General features: G+C 39.1%; 1 protein-coding gene across 1 annotated transcript in view; it reads left to right on the forward strand.

Moving 5' to 3' along the window:
* The window catches only part of LOC138948016 (limbic system-associated membrane protein-like), a gene marked incomplete in the record, with an annotated part of 123,302 nt that overhangs the window by 94,211 nt on the left and 15,723 nt on the right, over positions 1–13,368 (forward strand). Inside the window, 1 exon segment of the mRNA XM_070319543.1 lies at positions 4,876–5,049. Coding sequence (XP_070175644.1) covers positions 4,876–5,049 — 174 coding nt within the window.

The raw sequence follows: 13,368 nt of genomic DNA on the forward strand, positions 1-13,368 counted from the left end.
GCCATGCCATTTCGAGAAACGCGTGTTTCGTCGAGGAATCCCCCCTCCCCGTATTTTTTGGAGGGGGGGGGGTGGGGTGCGTCGGAGTGGCAGAAAGAAAGGTGTTTTTTTCTGATGATAGTTGGGAAGTGCATATGTCCGCAGAATCGTGTTTATTACCGCCGTGTGCTCAGGTGTTAACCGTGCGTGGAGAGAGAAGATGTTCTGTAATATTCCTATAGGCTACGGTATCTTATTACAGGAATTCCTTTGTAGGTTACGGCCCGCACCTGACATCTTGATGACGGAACTTGGCGTAAAACAGATAACTGCCATTCTTATTTAGATTGCAAGCTGTTCGCGTGGTGCTAAGTGTGATGCATAAGCTGCAATTCTGAAATTGCCCGTGAAAAACATATGTACTGTGCTGTTTGTTGCTTAGCGTTTGTACATAGGTTACAATCCTGAAATTGTCTGTGAAAAATATATATATACTCCCCGGCGTGTTGCTACATGTAGTGAATAGGTTACAATTCTGAAAATACCCGTGAAAAAATATGTTCTCTGCTGCTTGTTGATTAGGGTATTGCATATGTTATAATTCTGAAATTGTCCCTGAGTAAACAATTATATGCTCAGCTGAACCGTCTACCACTTTCGTAACCATAGCTTCCTTTGATGTAATGATTTGTGGTTTGCTTTAGTGAGTCTTCTACAATTGTACATGTCCCAAAGGTTCTGTACTTCTCGGGTAAGCGATCATATTTGCCAACACATAACACGGTATAAGACATAAGACATTATACGTTATTTGTATTTTTGACATATTTAGTCACAGGTGCGTACGGGTGTTTCAGCACAAATGTCGGTTAGGTATGCCTGAAGCGTCTGAATATCTCTTGGGTATTTCTGAATTCCACATGAAATTGAATCACCAGGAACTGAGGTGAACACAATTTACAAATGGAAACGCACTAATGAAAACGGATTTTGTTGGCTGATAGTCCCTGAAACAATGGCTTTTATTACTTTGTTCTTATCTGTGTCGATGTTACAGCCTACTGGAACGCCTATGTGCTTTTTGACTCCATTTTCATCGTTCCAGATGTTACATTTTTTAATTGTTCTCTCAGGCTGACTCTGTATGCGGACATGAATAGATTTTTGGTAAAATACATGCATATGACTGATTCTTGATAAAATACACGCATATGAATAGAGTCTTGGTAAAATACATGCATATGAATAGAGTCTTGTTAAAATACATGCATCTGCAAAGAGTTTTGTTAAAATACATGCATATGAATAGAGTATTGTTAAAATACATGCATATGAATAAAGTATTGTTAAAATGCATGCATATGAATAGAGTCTTGGTAAAATACATGCATATGAATAGTCTTGGTAAAATACATGCATATGAATAGAGTCTTGTTAAAATACATGCATATGAATAGAGTTTGGGTAAAATCATGCATATGAATAGAGTCTTGGTAAAATACATGCATATGAATAGAGTCTTGGTAAAATACATGCATATGAATAGAGTCTTGGTAAAATACATGCATATGAATAGAGTCTTGGTAAAATACATGCATATGAATAGAGTCTTGGTAAAATACATGCATATGAATAGAGTCTTGGTAAAATACATGCATATGAATAGAGTCTTGGTAAAATCATGCATATGAATAGAGTCTTGGTAAAATACATGCATATGAATAGAGTCTTGGTAAAATACATGCATATGAATAGAGTCTTGGTAAAATACATGCATATGAATAGAGTTTTGGTAAAATACATGCATATGAATAGAGTTTTGGTAAAATACATGCATATGAATAGAGTTTTGGTAAAATACATGCATATGAATAGAGTTTTGGTAAAATACATGCATATGAATAGAGTCTTGGTAAAATACATGCATATGAATAGAGTTTTGGTAAAATACATGCATATGAATAGAGTTTTGGTAAAATCATGCATATGAATAGAGTCTTGGTAAAATACATGCATATGAATAGAGTCTTGGTAAAATACATGCATATGAATAGAGTCTTGGTAAAATACATGCATATGAATAGAGTCTTGGTAAAATACATGCATATGAATAGAGTCTTGGTAAAATACATGCATATGAATAGAGTCTTGGTAAAATACATGCATATGAATAGAGTTTTGGTAAAATACATGCATATGAATAGAGTCTTGGTAAAATACATGCATATGTATAGAGTCTTGTTAAAATACTTGCATATGAATAGAGTTTTGGTAAAATACATGCATATGAATAGAGTCTTGGTAAAATACATGCATATGAATAGAGTCTTGGTAAAATACATGCATATGAATAGTCTTGGTGAAATAGGTGCACGGACACGAACACGGCCAAACATGAACTGCAACATAATTGATTGACAATAACTATTGCGACCATATAATTGCATTTGTCATCATTTTCACGAGTTTTCATTCACAAACACCTGGAAAATAAATCTCATGTTCCCCATGCAATAAATCGAGGTGGTGAATGGGTTTGAGCTTTCAGGTGAAACGTGGATTGTCAAAGTAAAAGCCAATCAGGCTGATTGTTTGATGTGTGGAACCATCGTGGCTTTGGATTTGTGTTTCCGAGGACAACGATTGTAAGCATTCACTCTCAAAGACCCAATCAATGTTGATAATTACCGCGGCGACTCATGGTCAATTTGCAACTTATCTCTGTAATCGCAAAATCCACAACGAAAAGTCATAAACACTTAAAAAGAAAAGAAATATGCTCAACACTTACTCAACTCACACGTATGATCGCAGCTCTGTACATTTTCAGACTGGAAGAAAAGCGTCAACAAGCTACGTTTGACGTCACATACAAAGTTGACGTGTTATCTCGAACTACTGTGACGATGCTTTGTGGCCCGGAGTTGGATTCTAAAAATTCGTCTCCCTGTGGGTTATTGTGCATTTTGTTGCACAACCAAAATGATGACAAAAACGATGTTTGGTGGCTTGTCGTCAGACCAGCATTTTGTTGTTGGTCCTCGGGGAGCATATCGCCTTTTGTCTCATATTTATCAACCGCGCCCTTCGGCCTTGGTCGATAAAGATGAAACAAAAGACGATATGGTCCCCTTGGACCAACAAAAAAGCTGGTCTGTCAACAAGCCACCAAACATCTTATAATGTCTGAGGCAGGATTGAACGTAATTTGTTCTGATTATTTTGAGTTTTATCTTGATTTGTGAATGAAAAACAACAACAAAACTGTATGATATTTTACACCTTAAGTGTTAACAAGACTCTGTTTCTATAACGTATGGCACAGTAAGCCTCCCGTAGACCATCACAAATACTGTCAGGCTTTTACACACAGTACAAACACCCTTCCATTTGAACGCTCACCAAACGGGAACATCCTATGTGCCCTACGTAAAGAGCGAGCAATTTTCAAAGAATTTATTTTTGCGTGGTTTATCTTACCCCTGAGCCATCGTGAACCCGTGTGATCCAGTTTCCCTTTTCCACAATGTAGTCGTCAGTTAGTAATTTGAATGCGACTCAATGTGAGCTTATAAGCAATAGCACGTTATTATGTACCTCTGACTATGCACGAAACAAACGGTTGTGGTTCACAAGAACTTTAGCGATGGCTTTTGACTGTTCAGAGGAACTGGCGATGCCTATAATCCGTCGTCTGCTACGATAACCACGACCTTGCGTGACCCTGCTTCCGGGCTTTTCTTTTTTCAAACTTTCAAAACTTCGAATTGTACTGATCTTGTCTTAATGAAAAAAGAATTATTTTATGATTTAAGAATGTTTGTGTAACAAGCTATTAATTTATTATTTATATGTTAAAAGTTAGGTCTAGCGCCAAAACGCTCCACGGTCCGATTGTCTCTGAGCAATCGGTGCAAAATTAATTCTTTAAAAATTGCTCGCTCTTTACGTAGGGCACCTAAGATGTTCCCGTTTGGTGAGCTTTCAAATGGAAGGGTGTTTGGACTGTGTGTAAAACCCTGGCAGTATCTGTGATGGTTCACGGGAGGCGCACTGTGCCTTTAAGATACATGATACAGAGACATGCACAGCCCAACGGTGACCTCACGAGTACTCTTTGTCCTGCTTACACCAAGACAAACATCGTTCTCAAAATTGTGTGTCGGTTTCTTGGAGACGTGCAGCAGAAGCGATAGAAAGATTACATGACGTCATTATTCGCATTATGGCGTCTTCTTGTACTTTGTTTCGCTTTTGATGCTTTACTTTTGAAGAGAGCGTCAAGAACAGAAGTGTTGGTTTGTTGAATCGGTGTCGTTTGTCTTTTAGTGCCGGAGAAGCGACAGCATGATTAGGTGACATCATTATTCGCATTATGACGTCTTCTTGTTCTTTGTTTCGCTTTTGATGCTTTACTTTTGAAGAGAGCGTCAAGAACAGAAGTGTTGTTGAATCGGTGTCGTTTGTCTTTTAGTGCCGGAGAAGCGACAGCATGATTAGGTGACGTCATTATTCGCATTATGACGTCTTCTTGTACTTTGTTTCGCTTTTGATGCTTTACTTTTGAAGAGAGCGTCAAGAACAGAAGTGTTGTTGAATCGGTGTCGTTTGTCTTTAATTACCAGCAAGACTGTGTTTGTGTCTTTCTTTTCAATCAGGTTATAGAAGTTGCTAGGTGGTGGTGTTTTTCTGTCTGTCACCTATTATTATGGAGAGTTTTGTCTTGATTCCACAGGTTGTTTTTTAATTGTCTTGTCAATCAGGTTATAGAAGTTGCTGGGTAGGTTGATTGTTTGTGATGTTTCTCTCTGTCTCCTATTACTGTGGAGAGTTTTGTCTTGATTTCACTCACCCGCGGTTTATTTGTAATTGTCTGTGTGATTTGTCTACCTTCAGTGGCACCGAGACTGTCCAACGACGGTACAGGAGGAATGCTGGAAGTTATGGAAGGCTCCAAGGCGGAACTGGTGTGCAACGCGACGGGAATTCCCGCTCCAACGATCACGTGGTTCCGGAAAACGGCGGACATGGGCGAGCGGAGAGAGAGTGAGTTCTGCACAGGGACTTCTAGTAAGATTTTCACTCAGTTCCCTCCCTTTAGCACCGCCATTACTGTCTGTGCCTTTTAGTTTGCACTTGGTATATGCACTCACGGTTTGTTTTTTCAGTTCTTGTACTAACTTCTTATGATCGATGGAGGGATGCGTACTATATTGAATTGCTTGACGATGATGAAGAATACTTGCAATTTTTCATTTTTGTTCCTACTCTTTTGTTATTTTTTGTAAAGCTCTCAAATTTTGTGTCCGGTTACTTTATTGCAAACGTGATGTAAAGAGTCAAATTGCGCAGCAAATTGAAGCTAGTTTTTCTTTTTTCATTTTTTTTCATTTGTGCATTCTGTCAGTGGTTGCTGAACTGATATTTCACTTTTTACTATTTTGCACCGGAAGAGATAAATACAAATCAGTGATTCTGTGTCACTGAATTGTAATGAACTACGGCCGTAGTCTTAACTTTTTCGGTTCTGAACTGTTTGGGGTGTTAATTACATGGTATCTGTTGCATAAAAATAGACCAAGGTCAAAGTTTGTGGTAGTTGGAGGGGGTGGGTGGGGGGGGAGGAGGAGTTTAAAGTGAATTAAGAAGAATAGATGGAGCATCGAACAACAAGCTGGTCGCATGGTTTGAATTCATTTCAAATTGAACGCAAGTAGAAGTCTTGTGCAGTAGTTAATTATGTGATCAGACAATTTCTGTTGGGATCCAGGTGCAAATGTAGACAGAAAGGAGCATTGCGACGGGTAGATCTAATTATCTCTCCATCGATCATACTAATTGTTTCAAGGAATCAGTACACGCACTCTGAACTTTAGTCTAGCACATAAAAACAGGTTCACGCAGTATGCTCACAAAATGTCAAAGAATCGAACTTCACGAGCAAAACGCTTAAACTTATTTCGATTCGCCGGTAACGTGTTGACTCTAAGCTGAAGTGTTCCACTTTTGAACGCACTTTTTGTAAGGCCAAAAAGAAAAATATGTCTGTTTCCGGTAACCCAACCGACCCTAATTTTAAGCGCCGACCCTAAAGGTTTTTTTCGCTTTTCGCGCACACACACACACACACACACACACACACACACACAAAAAAACAACAAAAAAAACAGAAGGTAATCGGTCGATGAGACTTCACAATCGAAGAGACTTACCTCCCGTTTCCGTCGTCACGAGAAAAAAACATCGCCGGGAATCCCTCTGAAAACGTAAGAAAAAAAACCGAGAAAAAAAACGAAAAAGAAAAAGAAAACAAAAAAAAAACAAAAAATATAAAAAGACCGACCGACCCTATTTTTTTCGGCGATGTTACCGGAAACAGACATATTTTTATTTTTGGCCTAACCAGTTGTGAACACAGTGGAACATAGTACATAATTCTACCAGCAAACTTAGCACACATGGTAAACACTAGTGTGCAGAACAATCAATCAATGAGGCTTATATCGCGCATATTCCGTGGGTACAGTTCTAGGCGCTCTGCAGTGATGCCGTGTGAGATGAAATTTTATACGGCCAGTAGATTGCAGCCATGTCGGCGCATATTTACCTTTCACGGCCTTATTCCAAGTCACACGGGTATGGTAGACAATTATTAACTGTGCCTAAGCAATTTTGCCAGGAAAGACCCTTTTGTCAATCGTGGGATCTTTAACGTGCACACCCAATGTAGTATACTACCGTGTTTACCGTGTGTGCTGCTGTTGCTTGTAGAATCACATACTATTTCACACAGCCTTTTACAACTGGTGTGTTCAAAAGAGGAAACACTTCAGTTTACAGTGAGACAACAAAATGACATCAAGGATTGACTTTAACTTCGGAAAATTGCCGAATCTTTGATGGCTTTTTCTTCTTCTTTCTTGTTCATGGGTTGAAACTCCCACGTTCACTCATGCTTTTGCACGAGTGGGTTTTTTTTGTTGCGTGTATGACCGTTTTTACCCCGCCATTCAGGCAGCCATACGCCGCTTTCTGGGGAGATTTTGATGGCGATTTCGGTACATTTAGCCGGAGAACGAAATCCTGGTACTGCGTGCTTGGACTGATTTGCTCCTTGTTACATTGTGTCTGATTCTGTTTAACATTGCCATCGGCATAACTTAAGTAACAGACATGGGTCTTTCTTTTTTTTCAATTTTACAGTTGTACGCCGATACTCTTCGTTCAGTCAAAGTTAGTAAGAGGAGAAACTTGCAGAGAAAAAAATGAGTGAAGTGCAACGTGTGCATAAGAATACGCATGAGCTTTTGCTCCAAGTTTAGATATATAGTTCCTCTCGTCTTTGTAGTGCTGAAGCGTTCGATATATATAAGTGAGTCAGTCTAAAAATACTTTGCTTTGAAACTGGCATGTTTTGCTTTGAAACGGGCTTCAAAGCTGTAATGATAGTAATTGTAAGAGTAATCTGGCTTTCCAAAACATGATTTCTTGTAATTTTATTTTGATTTTTTCTGTTCTTTTTTTTGTTGCTCTTAATTGTCTGGGAGGTTAGACACCTTTGATGATTTGTAAGGAATGTTGAACATTTCATCTGACTGAATCTGATCATTAGGCGGACATCTATGCTGATATTTTTAAGTTTCTCTAGGCATTTTTATCATTTGCGTTCACAATAATCACGCTTTTCTAAGAAAATTATGAGTGTCTGCCATTGTTATCAGTGCCATTGTTATTTAAAAGGAAGATTAAAGAAGGTACGTCTTTGTAGAGACTTTGTCTATTTTTTTTTCTCAAGGAATTTCGTTTTCCCGGTAGTAAAATGTTTCATTCTTTTCTTGATACCTTTTTAACGGATGTCTTTTTCCCGTAGTATTTTTTAACGTAGATTTCTGATCCTTTTTCTTATCAGTAGTGTAGAGATTTTTGCAGGCATGCATGCAAGATAATTATGTGAATTAGAAGGTGTGTGGGGTTACTCCAAAACTGAAGTGAAAATGTTTGTATTCTTTTCCCCTTGTTCTTCCTGTTTCGGCATGACCTATATTTTACGTTAAAGTGTTGGCGTTTTGTCAACTTGTTGATAGTGAGTGTATATGGATTGATAATGGTATTATTTAATATGTGTTCTGCTCCCTGTGAGGTTACAACGTATTACCTTTTGATCCACTCTTGCCATATTTTGTGCTTTTTTATCGATGACTTTATTCGCCCAGATTGTTAATCTGGGGAAAAACATTGTTAAAGATACTCTCCTTCTTGTTTAAATGATCATTAAAACTACGAGAGACCTGCCCATGTGTTTGCATGAAACTTTTTCATTTTCGTTACTTTATTGTTCCGTTGTCGCTGGGAAAATTGTTGTCGCTTCCTCCCAGGGGAAAGCTAGCAGCAACAGAATCGCGTCACGTGCGTGTTTTGGTGTAATCAGCCACCTGCTTTCTTGTACGCGTCATGGGAGTGACACGGGGTGGGACATGGATACCGTCTCTGAATCTGCAATTAAAGGAAGCCTGCATTTCCATTATACTAGAGTATAACGGGAGGTGCATGAAAAAACGATTAAATCACATGTATTTATGCATTCTATGCTTACTCTACTGTACTGGTCTAATCCAATTGGTTGATTAAATACAAGACCCCACCCACTTAATTGATTGCAGCAATTGGAAACAGACATAATCACTCACACACACACACACACACACACACACACACACACACACACACACACACACACACACACACACACACACAAACGCACGCACGCACACAAACGCACGCACGCGCACAAACACACGCACACACATGCAGTCTACTTCACGAAGCTTACTGCGCGAAGCTTTGGCACTGGATTTTAGGTAAAACGTCTTTGCTTAGTCTTCGCAAAGTCAAATTCAGACTCAATTAAGGACGGGCTTAATGCTGTGTATTAGGGTTTAAAAAACAACAATCTGGTTACTCTTCAAGTCACATCAGTGCTGCCTTAAAAGTTCAAGAACGTGCGAGTCATGTCATATCGCGATATTGTATATATCAATGCCTTCTGTGAACGCACCTGATGCCTCGCTCTCTTTCCGTTTAGGTTTTGATCTTGGCTTCTTTTCTTTTTCGCTTTTGCTTTTGATTTTAGGCTTCTTTCGTCTTTTTTTTTCCAGTATGGTTTATTTTTATTTTTGTGTTATCTTTTCCATTTTCATGTTGCTCTTATTGTTTATGTTTGTCTTTTTGATGGTTTTGAAATAGGCTTTGGGTTTTATAGAGTAAAACTAGGGCCTTGCTGAGAAGGTAAATGTGCTGTTTGTAACTGGATATAACAATTGCATACACACATTATATCGAATGGCTAATAATATCCTTACATTTTCTTGTAAAATCAAAAACTGCCCCCCCCCCTCCACTTTTCTCTCTCTTCCACCCTCTCTCTCTCTCTCTCTCTCTCTCTCTCTCTCTCTCTCTCTCTCTCTCTCTCTCTCTCTCTCTCTCTCTCTCTCTCTCTCTCTCTCTCTCTCGAACAAATGAATCTGTTTCATCCTTTTCAGTCTGGATTCCGCTCTAAGCATTCCTGCCACACCGCCTTGGCTGTCAGCAATAAACAAAGCAGAAATAACGGGAGCGTTGTTTTTGGACTTTAAGAAAGCCTTTGACCTAGTAGATCACTCACTTCTACTAAAGAAATTAAAGTGCTATTTAAAAGATGACTCCGCCTGTGCCTTTTTTTAATCGTATCTTTCAAACCGGAAACAGTATTTATCCATTAACTGTAAAACTTCGTCAAACGAGTTTGTCAGGAGTGGTGTCCCTCAAGGGTCTGTATTAGGACCTATCTTGTTCTGTATTTATATAAATGATTTACCCCTTTATGTGTCCGATGAAAACGTTAGATGTGAGTTCTTCGCGGATGACTCTTCTGTTCACACCAGTCAAAAATCTTTGGAATCCGTCAACTCTTCTCTTCAAACAAGTATGGATGAAATCACTGAGTGCTGCGTTTCTAATGCAATGATCATTCATCCGATTAAAACAAAGAGTATGGTGATAACCACGAGACAAAAACACCAATTAAGTCCTTTATAATTACAACTGTCAGTTGGTTCAACTCAAGTGCAGCAAGTTAGGGAACATAGATTATTGGGTGTTACCATTGATCAAGAGTTGAAATGGCAAACTCATTTGAGTAATATTTGCAAACTACAGTAGTATAAAAAAAAATGTGTACCTGTTATCAAAATTAAGGCATTACGCAGATTCTGCAGCACTCACAAAGTTCTATTACGCCCACATAATGCCTCATATAAACTTCGCATCGACACTTTGGAATAACTGCAGTGATGTTCATTTAAAAAGACTCAATTCCCTGCATCGCCGAGCTGCAAAACTTATTCTACATGATTTGAATAGGTCCACGGATGATAAACTAAAGCTCCTGAATTTCCTCCCCTTGAAAGATCAGTTGACGTTAAACAAGGCTGTGTTCATGTATAACATTCTAAATGACGACTGTCCTAAATATTTGCAATCACATTTCAAACATGCCACAAAAAGATATGGGTCCCAAAAAATCATCCCTCCTATACCTCGCATAGACCTCTACAAATCGAGCTTAGCCTTCTCGGGAGCGTTTCTCTGGAACTCCTTCCCCCAACAGATAAGAAATGCAACTTCAGTTAAAATGTTTAAGAGACAGTCACGTTCACACATCATTCGTGAATGAAATGTCTTGTTCGATTGTTATTTTGTTAAACATTTTGTACTAGTGTTAACGGATGTGTAGCTGATCAGAGCAACTTTATTCCCAAATGAAAGGTATAACTATGTCAATGTAATTTTGTAATTTTTGAGTTCTCCTTATGTAATTCCTTAAATGCACATTGTGTTGCATTCCATACAATGTATTTCTGTATTTTATATGATTGAATTTATATTTTTTATGTGCGTCTGTCTTTATGTGTTGTATAAAGGACAGGTTGGAAGAATAGGCTTTGCCTAAAACCTTTATCCTTTTGTAATAAAGTTCTGAGTCTGAGTCTGAGTTTCTCTCTCTCTCTCTCTCTCTCTCTCTCTCTCTCTCTCTCTCTCTCTCTCTCTCTCTCTCTCTCTCTCTCTCTCTCTCACTCTCTCTCTCTCTCTTGTCTCTGCCTGTCTCTGTCTGTCTGTCTGTCTGTCTGTCTGTCTGTCTGTCTCTCTCTCTCTCTCTCTCTCTCTCTCTCTCTCTCTCTCTCTCTCTCTCTCTCTCTCTCTCTCTCTCTCTCTCTCTCTCTCTCTCTCTCTCCTTTTCTTCTCGATCTCCCTCCCATTACACCTCCAGACACAAGCTAAGAAAATTGCCGCAATTTTTCACCTCAAAAAGTCACCGAGCTCCTGATCACTCTTTAATAGGGTGACCTATTTGACGCACCCCCTACGCGGCCTCCCCCCTCCCCCTTTCTCATCTTTACCCTTACCACACTCACCCAGACCTACACCTACTGCAGTGGAACTCCCCTTCAAAGATCACCAAAAATCTGAAACAAAATCAGATCTTCAAAGGAGGGAGTCTTAAAATGGGGTTAAATTGACCAAGGTTATGAACAGAAAGTCTTGAGAATTCAGGGTCGTAAAGGGAGGACGTCTTACATTGGGGGTGAGGGTGGCGGGGTGGGGGGGTGGGGTCTTAAATTGCGGTTTCACTGTACTTCTAATTCTCTATCCCCCACCCTCCTCATTCTTTCGCGGTAAAAAAGGCTCATTACAGCAAAGAGGGAGGCAAGACGTCTCATGCTGTGTCCTGGTGAGAAACTCTCCAAGAGTTTCAGATTTGGTTGAAAAGGGTACAGGATGCCTGTTAAAATGTTGCGAGAGTAGAAGTTTTTCGAGGTCGAAGTTTTTATCTGTGTGTATTTCTTCTTCTTTTTTTTTTACCTTTCAAGATGCCTGTTTGTTTTTGTTTTTCTGTATGTACTGTCTGTCTGTACATGGTTCTTGCAGGTTTCGTTATCGCCCTAAGAATGTGTCTTGATTCGGTTTAGATTATTTGTCTGTACGGGTACATCTGTGTTTTGAACTCCCTCTTCCTCTCTCGGCCTCTGTCTGTCTGTCTGTCTGTCTGTCTGTCTGTCTGTCTGTCTGTCTGCCTGTCTATCTATCTCGCTCTCTCTCTCTCTCTATCTATCTTTCTCTCTAGCAGCGCTCGCTCACACACACACACACACACACACACACACACACACACATATATATATATATATGCACACACACATATATATATATACACACACACATACACACTCACATACATACACACACACACGCGCACACACACACACACGCACACGCACACACACACACAGGTAGATAGACAGACATAGCAAGAAAGAGAGAGAAAGAGATAAGAAACTGAGAGAAAGACACAGAGAGAAAGCGATTGAGAGAAATATTTATATAAAGAGAGAGAGAGAGGGGGGAGAGGGGCAAAAATGGTGCCAAGACCGTCTCATGCTGTTTTTCATTGAGACACTCCCCATGACGTTCACATGTGCGAGAAAAGACTACAGGAAACCGGTTAAAATTTTTAGAAACTCGAAGTGCAGCCAGGTCAACTCACAGGATTTGATTTTCTAACTTTACAGTCTGACCATTTTCCATATATATTTATATCTCTTTTAGTACTGATCCTTTTTTTGTTTCAAACCCTCTTGACATGTTTTCATTATTTTTATTTTTTTCGTTTGGGTCTATCTCTTCCACGCACAAATAAGTCCATCAAATCGACTGCTGACATTCCAGTATCATGCATTTCATGTCTATGTTTTTGACCAAAAAACAAGTGAACGTGTATTTGTTGCGAAACAAGACGTTACGATTTTTTTTATTCTGAATTTCGTTTAAACAATTTTATTTAGAAAATGACAGATGAAAATGCCGCATACAATCAAATCAATAAATGGAGCACAACAAGCTTACACATGAGCTCTTAAAAGCAATATAATATTTGAATTTTGGAACGTTGGCAGTCTCTTTGTTTTTGGATTGATGTTTCTAACCTTTTTTCCCCACTATCTGAGATCTGGTAATTTGTTTTCTGTATAGCAAGAACATAATAATATTATTCTAAAAGCACAGGTTTAAATTACTGTATGGGGTCAGGTCAGCTGTAGGAAACGAAACCTGCTGAGAATGTTTTGCCATGCGTGTGAATCAGCACGACTTCCGGTCGTGGCGCCATATTCTTTACGAGCCGATCAAATGTTTAGGGCAATTATTCAGACAAAGACGAGAGTCAGACGTGCGCAGCGTTTTTACACGTGTGGATTTTGTTTGTTTGTTTATTTTTTTGTTAAAGGGGGGGGAGGGGTTGAGTTTTTTAGTTTTTTTGTCGACTGTGGAATGCAGGTAATGGCATAAGAAGAGTTT

This window comes from Littorina saxatilis, linkage group LG15 (genome assembly GCF_037325665.1).
Source record: "Littorina saxatilis isolate snail1 linkage group LG15, US_GU_Lsax_2.0, whole genome shotgun sequence".
Lineage (NCBI taxonomy): Eukaryota > Metazoa > Mollusca > Gastropoda > Littorinimorpha > Littorinidae > Littorina > Littorina saxatilis.